General features: G+C 45.5%; 1 protein-coding gene across 2 annotated transcripts in view; it reads left to right on the forward strand.

The window, feature by feature from the left end:
• LOC123751601 (polycystin-2-like) overlaps nucleotides 1-19,105 on the forward strand; it is a 131,389-nt gene that overhangs the window by 67,020 nt on the left and 45,264 nt on the right. For both annotated transcript variants that reach the window (XM_069312363.1, XM_069312336.1), the window contains exon 7: nucleotides 5,927-6,120. In XM_069312363.1, coding sequence (XP_069168464.1) covers nucleotides 5,927-6,120 — 194 coding nt within the window. The remainder of the gene's footprint in view (nucleotides 1-5,926; nucleotides 6,121-19,105) is intronic.

A 19,105-nucleotide genomic window follows, 5' to 3' on the forward strand; every position in this document is an offset into this window, starting at 1 on the left:
CTTCTGCTCCACGAGAGTTAATAAATTAAACAGTAAGCAATGATGTGCTATTGTTTTCTCGGTGACATTTTCAGTATTAGTTGAGCTGAGAAGTGGCCAAGTGCAAAGCAGTGACAATTGCAGTGGTATTAGTAGACGTGGTAGTCTTCAGGGAAGAGCCACTTGGTGACAGTAACGGTATGTATGTGGTCTTCAAGGAAGATCAACTTGTTGCCAACTATGGTGTGTATATAGTAAACTTTTGGGAAGGGGTACTTGTTAACAAAAGCAGTGTGTATGTGGTAACCTTCAGGGAAGAGTCACTTGTTGACGAGTTGCATCTGCACAAACTTTTTGAACGTATGGTAAATGTCTGTCTTATGTGGTTCTTAGTACACTATCGCCATATCTCTCCTTCTCAATTTGGGTTTCGCAAATGTAGCAGCACAACTGATGTATTAGTGGATCTCAAGGTCTATATTCGTATTCCCTGTGCTGCAAAGACCTCCGTTGATGCTGTCTTTTTACCTGGAAAAGGCATATAACATCACCTGGAGATACCACATTCTGCCCCAACTCCGTTCTTTTGGCCTTAGAGACAATCTCCCTTTCTTCCTATGAAGCTTCCTCTCTAGTCGTTTATTTAGAGTGAGGCTTTGTATAGAGTCTGACTCTCTCTGACTTTTTTCGGCAATACGAAGGAGTACCCCAAGGTAGTGTTCTGAGCACTACTCTTTTCCTGGTTGCTTTCAGTGGTCTTCTTTCCTTCTTCTCCTCTAACATTTTCTCAGCTCTCTATTTTGACGATCTTACCCTCTGCAGTCTGGGTAATGATTCGCCTTTCCCCGAACGACAGCGTCAACTTGAGAGTGATGTTGTGTCGTTCTGGGCTACCAGTCATGGCTTCAAATTCTCTGCAAATACACTTGTACTATGACTTTTACTCAGCAGGTAAAAGTCATAACACAAAGTCATAGCACAAAGGACGAAATAAAAGACTTATACTTCGTTCTACCTTAGAGCAACAAAGATCCCTTTGTCGCTTTATGGAAGTCCATTTCTATATATGGATGCTGTTAAACTTGTGGGATTAAACTTTAACATTCGTTTGGCTTGGTCACCCAATATCTCTTACCTCCAAGTTGAATGCTATATGGCCCTTAACTTACTTAAGGTCTTGTCCAATACTTCCTGGAGAGCTGATAGGCATTCGCTCCTCTATTCCTTGTCTGAATTCGACTGTGGTTGCCCCGCTTACTCCTCTGCCTCTCCTTCGACTCTTTATTGTCGTGATGCTCTGCACTATATTGGGTAACGTGTCAACTCTGGTGATTTCCTTCGTCCCCTTCCATTAGCCTGAATGTTGAAACCGGCGTCCTGTCTTTACAGGATCGTTATGATCGTTCCGGTCTTCGCTACCTTGAACTTGCCATGCTCATCCACTCTCTCACTTAAGTCGTGCTTTGACCGTTACCACCTCCTGTAGGCCCTGTTCCCGTTCACCACCTTCCTTTTTCTATAAGGATGCCTCACTTGCAAGATTCCCTCTCTGTTCATGTTAGCAATATTTCTCCTCGCGTCACTTCATTCGTGCCCCCGTGGAGGGTCCCATTTCCAAAGTTTCGCAAGACTTTCACCTACACGGTAGAGGCTCCTACCCCTCCAACAGTTCGAAAACGTCTTTTTCCCCCTTGAACACTTTTCTTCATACTCCCACTCCATTGCCATCTTCAGAGTTGAGTTTAAGTCTGCCGACGGTGTAGGCTACTTCGTTATATTTCCTAACCAAACGTATGTATGCCGTCTGTTCCCGCGACTAGTATCCTCATGACTGAACTTTCTGCAATCTTGTATGTACTTCGTCAACTGCTTTCACGCTGTCAACATTCCGTTGTCATTATTGTTAACTCCAATAGTGCCCTCATGGCTCTGGAGACCTTTACTGCTAATACATCCTGTGGTAGTCGAAATTCAAAATTGGTTGCTTCCTATCTCTAGACGATTTAAGACGGTCGAGTTTTGCTGCGTTCCCAGGCATATTGGTATTACCTTAAACGACCATACTGCCGCTGCCGCTAAAGAGGCTATTTGCACCTGTCCTATTTCCTCAAAAGGTGTTCCTTATTCTGATTTTTACCCAATCATTCATTCCTCCATCCGAGACTACTGGCAGCGTCATTGATCTTTGATCACAGGTAACAACCGCCACACTTTTAAGGGTACCATATCCCCTTGGCCTTCCTTCTTCCACAGTAATAGGCTATGGGAAACGGCTTTGCCTAAGTTACTTATTGGCTACCCACGCTTATATTATGGGCACTTAAAGTATTGGAACTCCACCCTGCTCCTTATTGTTCAAACTGTATTGTCCCACTTACAGTCATGCACTTTCTTGTGAAATGTCCCGATTTTCGTGACGATCATATGTCTTGCTTTTCTATTGTTCCTCTGCGACCTTTGTTCCTTGATAGAATCCTTCGGAAATCCGATACCTTTGACATCGCTCGTTTTATGTGCTTTTGTTCTCTTATTGGCAATAAGTGATATTTAGCGCCTTTTCAATATCCTACGTCATTGATGGTGCTACATAGTCTTCCCGGCTTGGTACCTTGTTTTGGGAAGAGCCACTCGTTGACAGTAACGGTGTGTATGCGTATATATAGTTATATATATGCGTATATATATATTGCGGTGTATAGTTACTTATTTTTTTGGCAATGTTGGGGCTTCGCTCTCGTTTTTAAATCATGCAGTAGTCTATTTTAAATCGCCTATCTTTCTGTGTACTTCTCTGGTTCTTCTCTGGATAGAGATGATAAACTTCTGTTTGGTAGTGATGGGAAGTCTTCTGGCTGGTCGGCGGAAGCTGAGGTGTTGGAAGCGATGGCGGAGACACCGACGATGGTAGGGAGGCTGAACTCTTTAAGTCCACAATTTTCTTGATTTCGCCCTGTCGGCATGGACAGCGATAAGAGATGGCCATGTGGTCACCATTGCAGGCAATGAGCGGTTGGTTGTAGCCTTACATTTGGTGTAGTGGTGGTTGTCCGTACAGATGCTGCACTTGAGGACTCGTTCCTTGCAATCCTTGGTAGAATGAGTGTATTGGTAGCATTGTAGACACTGTCGTTGGTCGTAGAAGCATTCCTTCTTCACTCGGTAGTGTGGTATCTTGGTGCCAAGGCAGTAGAGTCCTTGTGTGGTGACTTGGGTAACTGCAGCTTGTGTAGTGATGGTGAGCTTGTAGATGTATTGCTTGCCGTCGGCACCGCCGAGGCGCTCCCCAGAAAATAGTCATGCTCTGGTTGTCGTCCTCTACGCTGAAGAAGATGTCGTCTGGTAGCTTTTTGGAGATCCAGTGGCTGATCTTAGTGATAAAAACCATTCTTGCGGCAAGGTATTGGCGTGGGTAGTGGGCCTTGAGGTGTGCTACGTGCATTCTGCCATTGTAATGCTGAAGTTTTTCGAGGTCCCTCTCGCTCTCGAAGTATATTACATAGTCTGTTCCTTCCTGGCCGCTGTCGATGGGCGTGACACCTGCGATATCTTTGGAAATCCTCAGAAGGTCGTTCTTGTCGAATGTTTGGTCATCTAGTGGGGTAAGTCAGACCTTGCAGCGTTTGTGACGCATTGTTGGAGTTTCTGGTACAAAGACAGAGCCTAAGCCGTTCAGCTGGCACCCCTTCAACAGTATGCAGTGCCGATGGAAGAACTCTTTCTGTCTGGTTGGTGCTCTGATCGCCGATTCACATTACTGTAGAAGACCTTCCGTCTCTTCCCGATATAAAACTCCAGGATGGGAGTGGGGCTGACCTTCTAGAGTAAAGCGTCTTGCGAGTGTGTGTATGCTGTGCCTTGTCTGTGATCATCAACAAACTACACTCGTAGCATAAAAACTGCACAGTGGAATAAACTACACTTGTGGCAGAACAACTGCATCATGGACATGATCACTGACTGTCACCACCCTGGAGTTTCTGCGATGTTTTGACGTTCAACTTCAACATCATCAAGAACCCATGTATAATGCATAACAATGTTGGCCATCATCAAGTGTTATTGGGGCCCATAGTCCTCTCTAATAAAACTACTTTTCAAGAGCTCACAGTACGGAATAAATATTCCTTAAACATTATTAGAAGAGCGCTGACCTTTAGCAACACTGAACACGAACACAAGATACCACTCACTATTTACTACAACAGTAAGAAGACCGCTAATTTGTTTGTGAAGAACTCTTAGAACACAAAACAAAACGCTTAGAAAGAGACGAATGTTGTCTATATGCCTTTACATGTCCAATTTGAAACTTTAGGCCCCAATACTCTCAAAAAAACTCCATTTTAGATAACATATCTTTATACGACCGTGCCATCAGCACTTGTGGGAACCGACCTGTGATTTTTATATTTATTTAATTTATATCAATTTATATAGAATTCTTATTTATGTTAATTTACATAATTCGATAGCAATTTGTATGATGTTAGCGGACGGTATTTCTGCAATAATCTCACAAATCGACTCTTACACATTAGGGGGGGATTTATATTAAATTTATATATATACAGCCAATCAAACTACATTATTAAACTACATATATTAGTAATAAAATTATGAGGCCTTATTTTATTGGTCTCATTGGCGTAGTCCACCAGGTATGAACATGAATGATGACACCAAATAATCCTCGTGGGAGGTTAGCATCCAACACCCCTGTACTGGTATACCAAGCAACTGTCCTGCTTCCTCTTTTATTATTCCTGTCGAAGGGCACTAGCTGTAAAGCCGGAATCCTAATATATGACAGCTATATCAGATGAAACATTTGTCATGTTATTAGATAAAGACCAAGGATTAATTACTTGGGTTTAGTGGCTTGTCTAGTATCCTAACCGGTTTGCCCCATATCCACCTAACATTAACTGCCCAGAAATGTGGTAATAAACGAGTTTCGCTAAGACACTTCCCTTGTTTGGATGTTGCTGCGTGTTGATATTGGAAGAAGCGCTAATTTGTTCTCCATAACACATCATCCAAAGGAAGAATTATAAGAGCTGAACTCGCTCCTGCCACTATCTGCTTGAACAATGGCTGACCTCCCTCACCACTGACGCCTTGGCTCTCCTTGTCCAGATGTCAGTAAGTGATAGAAAGGTCACATTTACTCTATTTTGATACTGATAATTAACTTAATTCAAATGAGATGTTTTCATGATGTCAAAAGTCCAAAGACTACTGTATTAACAATAATTCCCAACAGAATAGCTGGTGAATTTATAGCACATTGTAGCGATGATATCTCGTTTTCTATTGACGGAAAATTCCACTGTGCTACATTTTCTATGGGTTAACTTGTGTATACAACAGCAGCAATATTATCTGCTTATTGCATTTAATATTAGTAAATGCTGTCGGGTTTTCCGACAGCATTGATCCTGAGCAATAGCACAACAAATCAGCAGATAAAACTACTATTTTGCCTAGTGCAAGACACCTGTGCATGCTGTGTCAAGCATAAAGGGGGGTCCGAGCCTACATGCTTAAAATTTACCTTTCATGCGGTGCAGTTGCATTGAAAGTGCGAGCAGTACTTATCCAACTCAAGTAATTATGGACAAGTATAGCAACTTATGAGTGCTATATAAATCAAAGAAGGCTCAATATATCCCATATGCAACCATTACCCTGATATCGATGGAGGGAAGTGTGTACAGTTACTTCATGCATCTCTGATAATACTTGACCTTACCATGACATTCATTATATATATAGACACATCTGTGTGAGATCTAACAGCAGTGACTTCATTTTTCCTTCTTTCAAATTTGAACCTATACACATGTTTATGAGTATATTTAATATTCACATGTACCACTGTATTCTTAGTAAATATACTGTATTATATCGTATTAATTTAACTGTAAGCTTCATATTATCAATGCAGGTGAAAGAAGACCTTCACAATCAACCCAGAGATCATGAGATAGTGGATTATGTGTGGGAGAGCTTCAAGACCTTCCTTAGAAGGGGCGACTCATCTGATAGGGCCCCAAGACTAATCTCCACCACCACTGTCAACATTGACCTCAACACCCACGACAGCGTCACCGTCCAAGAGTTTCCCGATAAAATCAACAAGTAAGGTTTCTTATGCAGTTATCAATAAGCCGTGTGTAGCAATTCAAGTAGAATACACTAACATAAAACTGTCTTAATGTTATATAAATTATTTTATTAAAGGTGTGTGTGCATGCCTATGTTTGTTCTTTTATGCTTGCATAATGGAGCTGTTAGCTCTTGACCCAGTCTTTTTAACTATTCGTTTTCTATTTCACTGACTCCCAAATCCATTTTTCTCTATCATATTTACTACTTAAATTTCTCTCTGAACACATACACACGCACATCCCCAGGATGCAGCCCATAGCAGCTATCTAACTCCCAGGTATCTGTTTACCGCTAGGTGAAAAGGGGGAAAAGGTGAAAGAACCTATGGTCATTTGTTTCTGCCTCGGCCGGGAATCGAAGCCGGCTCCCTGGCGATGTCCGACAAAAAAATAACGTTTTAATTTTGTGTAAAAGAATCTTTTACGAAGGTAAAATACATAATATTTGCTGAGTCTAACCTGCATCTCTCACAGACAAGTTCCAGATATTTGGTAGAAAATAAAGCTTTGTCGTTTATGGAACGTTAATTCTTCAGTTTCAGCGCCTCTGATGCCTTGATCTCTTCTCAGCTTCCTCTTCCTCCTTTCGTTTTCCTGGCATACAGGGCTGTGTAGTGCAGCTGCTACACTCTCGACTCACAATCGCGGATCTTGGATTATCTTCCCTGACGGGACAAAAAGGGTTGGGAACGCTTAGTTTCACCTGATGTATTGTTCACCTAGGAGTAAACAGGTACCTAGGAATTAGGCAGGAGTTGTGGGTAGTATCCTGGGAAGGGTCCATAATTCAACCAAAGAGCGACCTTGATACAAACCTAAAGTGTGTGTATAATACATATATATATATATATATATATATATATATATATATATATATATATATATATATATATATATATATATATATATATATATATATATATATATATATATATATATATATATATATCTATATATATATATATATATATATATCTATATATATATATATATATATATATATATATATATATATATATATATATATATATATATATATATATATATATATATATATATTAGTATATTTTGGTAGCAGTCTTTCCTGTAGACATATATTATTAAATATGACCGAAAAAGTAAGATTAATAATTCTAACACGAATTTTCTCAATCTTTCGTACATTACGCTTCACTGTTGGAGGTAAATCAAAAATCAATTCTCCAAAATTCATTTTTATTTCTAGTCTGACGCGACACGGGCGCGTTTCGTAAAACTTATTACATTTTCAAAGACTTTAGTTCACAAATACACAACTGATTAGAACTTACGTATCTCCGATTTTATATCTACATTTGAGTAAGGTGGGAGGGGTGATGTGGCATTAACACAAGACAGAACAAGAGGGGATATTAATAGGGTATTAAAAGTATCAACACAAGACAGAACACAAACAATGGGTATTGAATAGAAGTGTTTGTAGAAAGCCTATTGGTCCATATTTCTTGATGCTTCTATATTGGAGCGGAGTCTTGAGGTGGGTAGAATATAGTTGTGCAATAATTGGCTGTTGATTGCTGGTGTTGACTTCTTGATGTGTAGTGCCTCGCAAACGTCAAGCCGCCTGCTATCGCTGTATCTATCGATGATTTCTGTGTTGTTTACTAGGATTTCTCTGGCGATGGTTTGGTTGTGGGAAGAGATTATATGTTCCTTAATGGAGCCCTGTTGCTTATGCATCGTTAAACGCCTAGAAAGAGATGTTGTTGTCTTGCCTATATACTGGGTTTTTTGGAGCTTACAGTCCCCAAGAGGGAATTTGAAGGCATAGACGACGTTAGTCTCTTTTAAAGCGTTCTGTTTTGTGTCTGGAGAGTTTCTCATGAGTAGGCTGGCCGTTTTTCTGGTTTTATAGTAAATCGTCAGTTGTATCCTCTGATTTTTGTCTGTAGGGATAACGTTTCTATTAACAATATCTTTCAGGACCCTTTCCTCCGTTTTATGAGCTGTGGAAAAGAAGTTCCTGTAAAATAGTCTAATAGGGGGTATAGGTGTTGTGTTAGTTGTCTCTTCAGAGGTTGCATGGCTTTTCACTTTCCTTCTTATGATGTCTTCGATGAAACCATTGGAGAAGCCGTTATTGACTAGGACCTGCCTTACCCTACAGAGTTCTTCGTCGACTTGCTTCCATTCTGAGCTGTGGCTGAGAGCACGGTCGACATATGCGTTAACAACACTCCTCTTGTACCTGTCAGGGCAGTCGCTGTTGGCATTTAGGCACATTCCTATGTTTGTTTCCTTAGTGTAGACTGCAGTGTGGAAACCTCCGCCCTTTTCCATGACTGTTACATCTAGAAAGGGCAGCTTCCCATCCTTTTCCATCTCGTAAGTGAAACGCAACACTGAACTCTGCTCAAATGCCTCCTTCAGCTCCTGCAGATGTCTGACATCAGGTACCTGTGTAAAAATGTCGTCAACATACCTGCAGTATTCGTGATCAGATATACAAGGCAGAGAATGAAATCAAAGACAACAACACGCAACTACTTCATGCTACAAACGAGTGGAGAAATAGCAACATCGACGAAAGTATCCGTACCCGCATTGAACAACACCTCGACATCCTCACAGACCAACATCACCTCAGCACTGAAACAAGGATTATCAAGAAACTAACAACATTATATGGAGGACCTATGGCAATTCCACGACAAAGAGATGGCTTCCTTCCTGAAGTCCGGTCGTGATGGTCAAGTGGATTAAGGCGTCTTGTACATACCAGTTGCGTTGCTCCTGGGAGTATGGGTTCGAGTCACTTCTGGGGTGTGAGTTTTCAGTTGCATATTGTCCTGGGGACCATTCAGGCTTGTTCGCATTTGTGTTCCTCACGGTGTGCCCCAAAGAATGAGGTGATTTGGTAAAATGCTATGCCCAAGATTACTATCCGAGTGCCAGCGGTGGGGTGGTTCAAATAGCCTCGGCTATCACCTCATTATGTCCGGTCGTGATGGTCAAGTGGATTAAGGCGTCTTGTACATACCAGTTGCGTTGCTCCTGGGAGTATGGGTTCGAGTCACTTCTGGGGTGTGAGTTTTCAGTTGCATATTGTCCTGGGGACCATTCAGGCTTGTTCGCATTTGTGTTCCTGACGTGTGCCCCAAAGAATGAGGCGATTTGGTAAAATGCTATGCCCAAGATTACTATCCGAGTGCCGGCGGTGGGGTGGTACAAATAGCCTCGGCTATCACCTCATTATGTCCGGTCGTGATGGTCAAGTGGATTAAGGCGTCTTGTACATACCAGTTGCGTTGCTCCTGGGAGTATGGGTTCGAGTCACTTCTGGGGTGTGAGTTTTCAGTTGCATATTGTCCTGGGGAACATTCAGGCTTGTTCGCATTTGTGTTCCTCACGTGTGCCCCAAGGAATGAGGTGATTTGGTAAAATGCTATGCCCAAGATTACTATCCGAGTGCCGGCGGTGGGGTGGTTCAAATAGCCTCGGCTATCACCTCATTATGTCCGGTCGTGATGGTCAAGTGGATTAAGGCGTCTTGTACATACCAGTTGCGTTGCTCCTGGGAGTATGGGTTTGAGTCACTTCTGGGGTGTGAGTCTTCAGTTGCATATTGTCCTGGGGACCATTCAGGCTTGTTCGCATTTGTGGTCCTCACGGTGTGCCCCAAAGAATGAGGTGATTTGGTAAAATGCTATGCCCAAGATTACTATCCGAGTGCCGGCGGTGGGGTGGTTCAAATAGCCTCGGCTATCACCTCATTATTTCCGGTCGTGATGGTCAAATGGATTAAGGCGTCTTGTACATACCAGTTGCGTTGCTCTTGGGAGTATGGGTTCGAGTCACTTCTGGGGTGTGAGTTTTCAGTTGCATATTGTCCTGGGGACCATTCAGGCTTGTTCGCATTTGTGTTAATCACGTGTGCCCCAAAGAATGAGGTGATTTGGTAAAATGCTATGCCCAAGATTACTATCCGAGTGCCGGCGGTGGGGTGGTTCAAATAGCCTCGGCTATCACCTCATTATGTCCGGTCGTGATGGTCAAGTGGATTAAGGCTTCTTGTACATACCAGTTGCGTTGCTCCTGGGAGTATGGGTTCGAGTCACTTCTGGGGTGTGAGTTTTCAGTTGCGTATTGTCCTGGGGACCATTCAGGCTTGTTCGCATTTGTGTTCCTCACGTGTGCCCCAAAGAATGAGGTGATTTGGTAAAATGCTATGCCCAAGATTACTATCCGAGTGCCGGCGGTGAGGTGGTTCAAATAGCCTCGGCTATCACCTCATTATGTCCGGTCGGGATGGTCAAGTGGATTAAGGCGTCATGTACATACCAGTTGCGTTGCTCCTGGGAGTATGGGTTCGAGTCACTACTGGGGTGTGAGTTTTCAGTTGCATATTGTCCTGGGGACCATTCAGGCTTGTTCACATTTGTGTTCCTCACGTGTGCCCCAAAGAATGAGGTGATTTGGTAAAATGCTATGCCCAAGATTACTATCCGAGTGCCGGTGGTGGAGTGGGTCAAATAGCCTCGGCTATCACCTCATTATGTCCGGTCGTGATGGTCAAGTGGATTAAGGCGTCTTGTACATACCAGTTGCGTTGCTCCTGGGAGTATGGGTTCGAGTCACTTCTGGGGTGTGAGTTTTCAGTTGCATATTGTCCTGGGGACCATTCAGGCTTGTTCGCATTTGTGTTCCTCACGTGTGCCCCAAAGAATGAGGTGATTTGGTAAAATGCTATGCCCAAGATTACTATCCAAGTGCCGGCAGTGGGGTGGTTCAAATAGCCTCGGCTATCACCTCATTATGTCCGGTCGTGATGGTCAAGTGGATTAAGGCGTCTTGTACATACCAGTTGCGTTGCTCCTGGGAGTATGGGTTCGAGTCACTTCTGGGGTGTGAGTTTTCAGTTGCATATTGTCCTGGGGACCATTCAGGCTTGTTCGCATTTGTGTTCCTCACGTGTGCCCCAAAGAATGAGGTGATTTGGTAAAATGCTATGCCCAAGATTACTATCCGAGTGCCGGCGGTGGGGTGGTTCAAATAGCCTCGGCTATCACCTCATTATGTCCGGTCGTGATGGTCAAGTGGATTAAGGCGTCTTGTACATACCAGTTGCGTTGCTCCTGGGAGTATGGGTTTGAGTCACTTCTGGGGTGTGAGTTTTCAGTTGCATATTGTCCTGGGGACCATTCAGGCTTGTTCGCATTTGTGTTCCTCACGGTGTGCCCCAAAGAATGAGGTGATTTGGTAAAATGCTATGCCCAAGATTACTATCCGAGTGCCAGCGGTGAGGTGGTTCAAATAGCCTCGGCTATCACCTCATTATGTCCGGTCGTGATGGTCAAGTGGATTAAGGCGTCTTGTACATACCAGTTGCGTTGCTCCTGGGAGTATGGGTTCGAGTCACTTCTGGGGTGTGAGTTTTCAGTTGCATATTGTCCTGGGGACCATTCAGGATTGTTCGCATTTGTGTTCCTCACGTGTGCCCCAAAGAATGAGGTGATTTGGTAAAATGCTATGCCCAAGATTACTATCCGAGTGCCGGCGGTGGGGTGGTTCAAATAGCCTCGGCTATCACCTCATTATGTCCGGTCGTGATGGTCAAGTGGATTAAGGCGTCTTGTACATACCAGTTGCGTTGCTCCTGGGAGTATGTGTTCGAGTCACTTCTGGGGTGTGAGTTTTCAGTTGCATATTGTCCTGGGGACCATTCAGGCTTGTTCGCATTTGTGTTCCTCACGTGTGCCCCAAAGAATGAGGTGATTTGGTAAAATGCTATGCCCAAGATTACTATCCGAGTGCCGGCAGTGGGGTGGTTCAAATAGCCTCGGCTATCACCTCATTATGTCCGGTCGTGATGGTCAAGTGGATTAAGGCGTCTTGTACATACCAGTTGCGTTGCTCCTGGGAGTATGGGTTCGAGTCACTACTGGGGTGTGAGTTTTCAGTTGCATATTGTCCTGGGGACCATTCAGGCTTGTTCGCATTTGTGTTCCTCACGTGTACCCCAAAGAATGAGGTGATTTGGTAAAATGCTATGCCCAAGATTACTATCCGAGTGACGGCGGTGGGGTGGTTCAAATAGCCTCGGCTATCACCTCATTATGTCCGGTCGTGATGGTCAAGTGGATTAAGGCGTCTTGTACATACCAGTTGCGTTGCTCCTGGGAGTATGGGTTTGAGTCACTTCTGGGGTGTGAGTTTTCAGTTGCATATTGTCCTGGGGACCATTCAGGCTTTTTCGCATTTGTGTTCCTCACGGTGTGCCCCAAAGAATGAGGTGATTTGGTAAAATGCTATGCCCAAGATTACTATCCGAGTGCCAGCGGTGAGGTGGTTCAAATAGCCTCGGCTATCACCTCATTATGTCCGGTCGTGATGGTCAAGTGGATTAAGGCGTCTTGTACATACCAGTTGCGTTGCTCCTGGGAGTATGGGTTCGAGTCACTTCTGGGGTGTGAGTTGTTAGTTGCATATTGTCCTGGGGACCATTCAGGCTTGTTCGCATTTGTGTTAAACACGTGTGCCCCAAAGAATGAGGTGACTTGGTAAAATGCTATGCCCAAGATTACTATCTGAGTGCCGGCGGTGGGGTGGTTCAAATAGCCTCGGCTATCACCTCATTATGTCCGGTCGTGATGGTCAAGTGGATTAAGGCGTCTTGTACATACCAGTTGCGTTGCTCCTGGGAGTATGGGTTTGAGTCACTTCTGGGGTGTGAGTTTTCAGTTGCATATTGTCCTGGGGACCATTCAGGCTTTTTCGCATTTGTGTTCCTCACGGTGTGCCCCAAAGAATGAGGTGATTTGGTAAAATGCTATGCCCAAGATTACTATCCGAGTGCCAGCGGTGAGGTGGTTCAAATAGCCTCGGCTATCACCTCATTATGTCCGGTCGTGATGGTCAAGTGGATTAAGGCGTCTTGTACATACCAGTTGCGTTGCTCCTGGGAGTATGGGTTCGAGTCACTTCTGGGGTGTGAGTTTTCAGTTGCATATTGTCCTGGGGACCATTCAGGCTTGTTCGCATTTGTGTTCCTCACGTGTGCCCCAAAGAATGAGGTGATTTGGTAAAATGCTATTCCCAAGATTACTATCCGAGTGCCGGCGGTGGGGTGGTTCAAATAGCCTCGGCTATCACCTCATTATGTCCGGTCGTGATGGTCAAGTGGATTAAGGCGTCTTGTACATACCAGTTGCGTTGCTCCTGGGAGTATGGGTTCGAGTCACTTCTGGGGTGTGAGTTTTCAGTTGCATATTGTCCTGGGGACCATTCAGGCTTGTTCGCATTTGTGTTCCTCACATGTGCCCCAAAGAATGAGGTGATTTGGTAAAATGCTATGCCCAAGATTACTATCCGAGTGCCGGCGGTGGGGTGGTTCAAATAGCCTCGGCTATCACCTCATTATGTCCGGTCGTGATGGTCAAGTGGATTAAGGCGTCATGTACATACCAGTTGCGTTGCTCCTGGGAGTATGGGTTCGAGTCACTTCTGGGGTGTGAGTTTTCAGTTGCATATTGTCCTGGGGACCATTCAGGCTTGTTCGCATTTGTGTTCCTCATGTGTGCCCCAAAGAATGAGGTGATTTGGTAAAATGCTATGCCCAAGATTACTATCCGAGTGCCGGCGGTGGGGTGGTTCAAATAGCCTCGGCTATCACCTCATTATGTCCGGTCGTGATGGTCAAGTGGATTAAGGCGTCTTGTACATACCAGTTGCGTTGCTCCTGGGAGTATGGGTTCGAGTCACTTCTGGGGTGTGAGTTTTCAGTTGCATATTGTCCTGGGGACCATTCAGGCTTGTTCACATTTGTGTTCCTCACGTGTGCCCCAAAGAATGAGGTGATTTGGTAAAATGCTATGCCCAAGATTACTATCCGAGTGCCGGCGGTGGAGTGGGTCAAATCGCCTCGGCTATCACCTCATTATGTCCGGTCGTGATGGTCAAGTGGATTAAGGCGTCTTGTACATACCAGTTGCGTTGCTCCTGGGAGTATGGGTTCGAGTCACTTCTGGGGTGTGAGTTTTCAGTTGCATATTGTCCTGGGGACCATTCAGGCTTGTTCACATTTGTGTTCCTCACGTGTGCCCCAAAGAATGAGGTGATTTGGTAAAATGCTATGCCCAAGATTACTATCCGAGTGCCGGCGGTGGGGTGGTTCAAATAGCCTCGGCTATCACCTCATTTTGTCCGGTCGTGATGGTCAAGTGGATTAAGGCGTCTTGTACATACCAGTTGCGTTGCTCCTGGGAGTATGGGTTCGAGTCACTTCTGGGGTGTGAGTTTTCAGTTGCATATTGTCCTGGGGACCATTCAGGCTTGTTCACATTTGTGTTCCTCACGTGTGCCCCAAAGAATGAGGTGATTTGGTAAATTGCTATGCCCAAGATTACTATCCGAGTGCCGGCGGTGGAGTGGGTCAAATAGCCTCGGCTATCACCTCATTATGTCCGGTCGTGATGGTCAAGTGGATTAAGGCGTCTTGTACATACCAGTTGCGTTGCTCCTGGGAGTATGGGTTCGAGTCACTTCTGGGGTGTGAGTTTTCAGTTGCATATTGTCCTGGGGACCATTCAGGCTTGTTCGCATTTGTGTTCCTCACGTGTGCCCCAAAGAATGAGGTGATTTGGTAAAATGCTATGCCCAAGATTACCATCCAAGTGCCGGCGGTGGGGTGGTTCAAATAGCCTCGGCTATCACCTCATTATGTCCGGTCGTGATGGTCAAGTGGATTAAGGCGTCTTGTACATACCAGTTGCGTTGCTCCTGGGAGTATGGGTTCGAGTCACTTCTGGGGTGTGAGTTTTCAGTTGCATATTGTCCTGGGGACCATTCAGGCTTGTTCACATTTGTGTTCCTCACGTGTGCCCCAAAGAATGAGGTGATTTGGTAAAATGCTATGCCCAAGATTACTATCCGAGTGCCAGCGGTGGGGTGGTTCAAATAGCCTCGGCTATCACCTCATTATGTCCGGTCGTGATGGTCAAGTGGATTAAGGCGTCTTGTACATACCAGTTGCGTTGCTCCTGGGAGTATGGGTTCGAGTCACTTCTGGGGTGTGAGTTTTCAGTTGCATATTGTCCTGGGGACCATTCAGGCTTGTTCGCATTTGTGTTCCTGACGTGTGCCCCAAAGAATGAGGCGATTTGGTAAAATGCTATGCCCAAGATTACTATCCGAGTGCCGGCGGTGGGGTGGTACAAATAGCCTCGGCTATCACCTCATTATGTCCGGTCGTGATGGTCAAGTGGATTAAGGCGTCTTGTACATACCAGTTGCATTGCTCCTGGGAGTATGGGTTCGAGTCACTTCTGGGGTGTGAGTTTTCAGTTGCATATTGTCCTGGGGACCATTCAGGCTTGTTCGCATTTGTGTTCCTCACGTGTGCCCCAAGGAATGAGGTGATTTGGTAAAATGCTATGCCCAAGATTACTATCCAAGTGCCGGCGGTGGGGTGGTTCAAATAGCCTCGGCTATCACCTCATTATGTCCGGTCGTGATGGTCAAGTGGATTAAGGCGTCTTGTACATACGAGTTGCGTTGCTCCTGGGAGTATGGGTTTGAGTCACTTCTGGGGTGTGAGTCTTCAGTTGCATATTGTCCTGGGGACCATTCAGGCTTGTTCGCATTTGTGGTCCTCACGGTGTGCCCCAAAGAATGAGGTGATTTGGTAAAATGCTATGCCCAAGATTACTATCCGAGTGCCAGCGGTGGGGTGGTTCAAATAGCCTCGGCTATCACCTCATTATGTCCGGTCGTGATGGTCAAGTGGATTAAGGCATCTTGTACATACCAGTTGCGTTGCTCCTGGGAGTATGGGTTCGAGTCACTTCTGGGGTGTGAGTTTTCAGTTGCATATTGTCCTGGGGACCATTCAGGCTTGTTCGCATTTGTGTTAATCACGTGTGCCCCAAAGAATGAGGTGATTTGGTAAAATGCTATGCCCAAGATTACTATCCGAGTGCCGGAGGTGGGGTGGTTCAAATAGCCTCGGCTATCACCTCATTATTTCCGGTCGTGATGGTCAAGTGGATTAAGGCGTCTTGTACATACCAGTTGCGTTGCTCTTGGGAGTATGGGTTCGAGTCACTTCTGGGGTGTGAGTTTTCAGTTGCATATTGTCCTGGGGACCATTCAGGCTGGTTCGCATTTGTGTTCCTCACGTGTGCCCCAAAGAATGAGGTGATTTGGTAAAATGCTATGCCCAAGAATACTATCCGAGTGCCGGTGGTGGGGTGGTTCAAATAGCTTTGGCTATCACCTCATTATGTCCGGTCGTGATGGTCAAGTGGATTAAGGTGTCTTGTACATACCAGTTGCGTTGCTCCTGGGAGTATGGGTTCGAGTCACTTCTGGGGTGTGAGTTTTCAGTTGCATATTGTCCTGGGGACCATTCAGGCTTGTTCGCATTTGTGTTAATCACGTGTGCCCCAAAGAATGAGGTGATTTGGTAAAATGCTATGCCCAAGATTACTATCCGAGTGCCGGCGGTGGGGTGGTTCAAATAGCCTCGGCTATCACCTCATTATGTCCGGTCGTGATGGTCAAGTGGATTAAGGCGTCTTGTACATACCAGTTGCGTTGCTCCTGGGAGTATGGGTTCGAGTCACTTCTGGGGTGTGAGTTTTCAGTTGCGTATTGTCCTGGGGACTATTCAGGCTTGTTCGCATTTGTGTTCCTCACGTGTGCCCCAAAGAATGAGGTGATTTGGTAAAATGCTATGCCCAAGATTACTATCCGAGTGCCGGCGGTGAGGTGGTTCAAATAGCCTCGGCTATCACCTCATTATGTCCGGTCGGGATGGTCAAGTGGATTAAGGCGTCATGTACATACCAGTTGCGTTGCTCCTGGGAGTATGGGTTCGAGTCACTACTGGGGTGTGAGTTTTCAGTTGCATATTGTCCTGGGGACCATTCAGGCTTGTTCACATTTGTGTTCCTCACGTGTGCCCCAAAGAATGAGGTGATTTGGTAAAATGCTATGCCCAAGATTACTATCCGAGTGCCGGCGGTGGAGTGGGTCAAATAGCCTCGGATATCACCTCATTATGTCCGGTCGTGATGGTCAAGTGGATTAAGGCGTCTTGTACATACCAGTTGCGTTGCTCCTGGGAGTATGGGTTCGAGTCACTTCTGGGGTGTGAGTTTTCAGTTGCATATTGTCCTGGGGACCATTCAGGCTTGTTCGCATTTGTGTTCCTCACGTGTGCCCCAAAGAATGAGGTGATTTGGTAAAATGCTATGCCCAAGATTACCATCCGAGTGCCGGCGGTGGGGTGGTTCAAATAGCCTCGGCTATCACCTCATTATGTCCGGTCGTGATGGTCAAGTGGATTAAGGCGTCTTGTACATACCAGTTGCGTTGCTCCTGGGAGTATGGGTTCGAGTCACTTCTGGGGTGTGAGTTTTCAGTTGCATATTGTCCTGGGGACCATTCAGGCTTGTTCACATTTGTGTTCCTCACTTGTGCCCCAAAGAATGAGGTGATTTGGTAAAATGCTATGCCCAAGATTACTATCCGAGTGCCAGCGGTGGGGTGGTTCAAATAGCCTCGGCTATCACCTCATTGTGTCCGGTCGTGATGGTCAAGTGGATTAAGGCGTCTTGTACATACCAGTTGCGTTGCTCCTGGGAGTATGGGTTCGAGTCACTTCTGGGGTGTGAGTTTTCAGTTGCATATTGTCCTGGGGACCATTCAGGCTTGTTCGCATTTGTGTTCCTGACGTGTGCCCCAAAGAATGAGGCGATTTGGTAAAATGCTATGCCCAAGATTACTATCCGAGTGCCGGCGGTGGGGTGGTACAAATAGCCTCGGCTATCACCTCATTATGTCCGGTCGTGATGGTCAAGTGGATTAAGGCGTCTTGTACATACCAGTTGCATTGCTCCTGGGAGTATGGGTTCGAGTCACTTCTGGGGTGTGAGTTTTCAGTTGCATATTGTCCTGGGGACCATTCAGGCTTGTTCGCATTTGTGTTCCTCAAGTGTGCCCCAAGGAATGAGGTGATTTGGTAAAATGCTATGCCCAAGATTACTATCCAAGTGCCGGCGGTGGGGTGGTTCAAATAGCCTCGGCTATCACCTCATTATGTCCGGTCGTGATGGTCAAGTGGATTAAGGCGTCTTGTACATACGAGTTGCGTTGCTCCTGGGAGTATGGGTTTGAGTCACTTCTGGGGTGTGAGTCTTCAGTTGCATATTGTCCTGGGGACCATTCAGGCTTGTTCGCATTTGTGGTCCTCACGGTGTGCCCCAAAGAATGAGGTGATTTGGTAAAATGCTATGCCCAAGATTACTATCCGAGTGCCAGCGGTGGGGTGGTTCAAATAGCCTCGGCTATCACCTCATTATGTCCGGTCGTGATGGTCAAGTGGATTAAGGCGTCTTGTACATACCAGTTGCGTTGCTCCTGGGAGTATGGGTTCGAGTCACTTCTGGGGTGTGAGTTTTCAGTTGCATATTGTCCTGGGGACCATTCAGGCTTGTTCGCATTTGTGTTCCTCACGTGTGCCCCAAAGAATGAGGTGATTTGGTAAAATGCTATGCCCAAGATTACCATCCGAGTGCCGGCGGTGGGGTGGTTCAAATAGCCTCGGCTATCACCTCATTATGTCCGGTCGTGATGGTCAAGTGGATTAAGGCGTCTTGTACATACCAGTTGCGTTGCTCCTGGGAGTATGGGTTCGATTCACTTCTGGGGTGTGAGTTTTCAGTTGCATATTGTCCTGGGGACCATTCAGGCTTGTTCACATTTGTGTTCCTCACGTGTGCCCCAAAGAATGAGGTGATTTGGTAAAATGCTATGCCCAAGATTACTATCCGAGTGCCAGCGGTGGGGTGGTTCAAATAGCCTCGGCTATCACCTCATTATGTCCGGTCGTGATGGTCAAGTGGATTAAGGCGTCTTGTACATACCAGTTGCGTTGCTCCTGGGAGTATGGGTTCGAGTCACTTCTGGGGTGTGAG

Source organism: Procambarus clarkii, chromosome 1, assembly GCF_040958095.1.
Source record: "Procambarus clarkii isolate CNS0578487 chromosome 1, FALCON_Pclarkii_2.0, whole genome shotgun sequence".
NCBI classification, from domain to species: domain Eukaryota; kingdom Metazoa; phylum Arthropoda; class Malacostraca; order Decapoda; family Cambaridae; genus Procambarus; species Procambarus clarkii.